The following is a 2,322-nucleotide window of genomic DNA, read 5'->3' on the forward strand; positions in this document are numbered from 1 at the left end:
TGTGTGTGTGTGTGTGTGTGTGTGTTTGTCCGCCCGTGTGCGTGCGTGCGTGCATGCGTGCGTGCGTGCGTGCGTGTGCGTACGTACGTACCTGCGTGAGTGCAAAACTGAAATGGTGAGTTTGGTGGCACATACTTAGACAGACTGGGCCAACAGTTAAAATATTAAATACAATTGATTTCTGTCAAAGTTCTGACATGAGATGATGCCAACCACCATCATGATTTATGTGACAAATGTTGGCATATTTGATTCAACTCTTATCTCTTTGTTTTCTTGGTGAAAAATACAATTTAAGAAGCATTTCCAGAATAAATATATACTATTTTGGAATTAAATCCTTAAATACTGTTTTCCGTTTTCTTTGTTTTTAGCCAATGGCTGCTCAAAACAATGGCAAGGAAGACCACACTGACAGCCATGAAAAAAAGAGCAAAGGTATTTTTTGTAGCCTATGAAATGCAACAGAAGGCTATTGATGTACAGTTACATGTAATGTATAAAGTTGTACTAAAGGACTATTAATGTATTCAGGCTTTTTGTCTGTCTTAGAGGGCAAAGCGAGCCCTGCACACTCGACTGTGACTCTGATTGACGAGGAGCAGGAGGATGCAGACCCATGGGACATGCCAGAGCTGAAGGACACAGGGGTCCCATGGTCAGGTGAAGACTTGTGATTCAACATTATTACTAGGACAACAGTGTTGTCATATCCTTGTATTTTTAAAGGAATACATGTGTCCTGATTAGATATACATGGTCAGTAAGTAATTTGCATGCCTACTGATGGATAACATATATTGTAGAAGTGTCCCATATAACATTGTCACGTAACTTTACCCCCCAGTAGCTTTTAAGTCCACTGTTTTTGTGCAGTCAAATGAACAAGTGCATAGCTGTACATATTAATACATTCATCTCTCCCTCTCTTACAGTATATAGTGTAACAAGTCTGGAGTAACTCCTTCTCACCGTGCCTACAACGTAGTCACCCCCATTGGAAGTTTTTATTTTTTAACATCTAAAAACTTCAAGTCATAGTAGATTTAATTGATTTTGCTGAATTGTATACCTATGCAAACATTTATTTTATATTTGTAATTAAAGCGGGTAGAATGCAAACAAACGCTAGAATGAGACAAATGAGACGTCTTCCTGCAGCTTTCCCTCTCTCCTTTCTGTCACACAGACAGCTGATATCGCTCTATCGCTCTCCAAAATGACCTGTAATTGGTAAAAGTCTCCCATAAATTATCTACAGCCTGAAAACAGAGCCAATTACAGATGCATAAGTCTAGTTTTCATGCTAGACTAAAAAACGTGCTCTGGTTTATTGGCAACCAATCACAATCGTCTTGGCACCGCACAAAGCCCTGGTGCCGCTGCAAATAGCCTTGGGAAGGAACTTGTTTTGGTGGAACATGTGTACATTCAACGGTTGTTTTAGTTGTGCAACAGAAAACTCAGATTCAACAGATAGTCTAGCTCGCTGTCTCAATTTACCATGCAGAGATCTGAGGAGCAGTTAACCATAGTCCTCATAAATTGATCAGAGTTTAAAATTCCAACACAAAGAAAGTTGAAGGTAACGGACATCCAGCCGTAAGGAGAAATGGAACGTCATGGATATAGAATAAACGGTTATTATGGGGTCTTTGCCCAAGGCCACCAAAGATAAATTGCCTACTACATCTTTAATTTAGATAACTTTGTAGATTTAAGTTTTCCCCTTGACATTAAAAAGTATTTTTTTCTGTTGATAAGTGTCAAAAAGCCACATTTAATCTAATCTAATTTTGATGTTGTTTAACAATAAAACATCTAAACTTCCAAAGGCAGTTAATAGTTTTCAAAAGCACTCCAGTTGGCTTAACTCCCAAGACATCATTGTTTCATCAAACTGACAACAAATCAGTGTAATTTATCTGGTTATTTATAAAGTATTGAGGTTATAAATAGCAATGGATGTGATAAAGACAGTTTCCAGACAGACAGTTGTATGTGCCAACATACTGTAGGTACAGAATGTTTCCTTTGAATCTCAAATCTGCGGGCTGTGAAATAGGTTTTTTCACAGCAGATATTTTGATATGTCATACAAGAAAAACTACAGATGTGATTACTTATAATAATAAGGGCTGCGCTCCATGTGGCTTTACCAGTTCCAGGGTATGACTACTTTTCAGGCTGGATTAATGCGCGTAATTAACAGAGACATTGTTAGAGGTCCCATGGCATGAAAATTTTACTTAATGATGTTGTTTAACATTAATATGAGTTCCCCCAGCCTGCTTAAGGTCCCCCTGTGGCTAGAAATGGCAA

General features: G+C 38.4%; 1 protein-coding gene across 1 annotated transcript in view; it reads left to right on the plus strand.

Moving 5' to 3' along the window:
- Nucleotides 1-2,322, plus strand: part of slc34a2a (solute carrier family 34 member 2a) — a 10,739-nt gene that overhangs the window by 1,153 nt on the left and 7,264 nt on the right. Inside the window, exons 2-3 of the mRNA XM_032541988.1 lie at nt 375-438; nt 553-663. Coding sequence (XP_032397879.1) covers nt 375-438; nt 553-663 — 175 coding nt within the window. The remainder of the gene's footprint in view (nt 1-374; nt 439-552; nt 664-2,322) is intronic.

Source organism: Etheostoma spectabile, chromosome 2 (genome assembly GCF_008692095.1).
Source record: "Etheostoma spectabile isolate EspeVRDwgs_2016 chromosome 2, UIUC_Espe_1.0, whole genome shotgun sequence".
Classification (NCBI taxonomy): domain Eukaryota; kingdom Metazoa; phylum Chordata; class Actinopteri; order Perciformes; family Percidae; genus Etheostoma; species Etheostoma spectabile.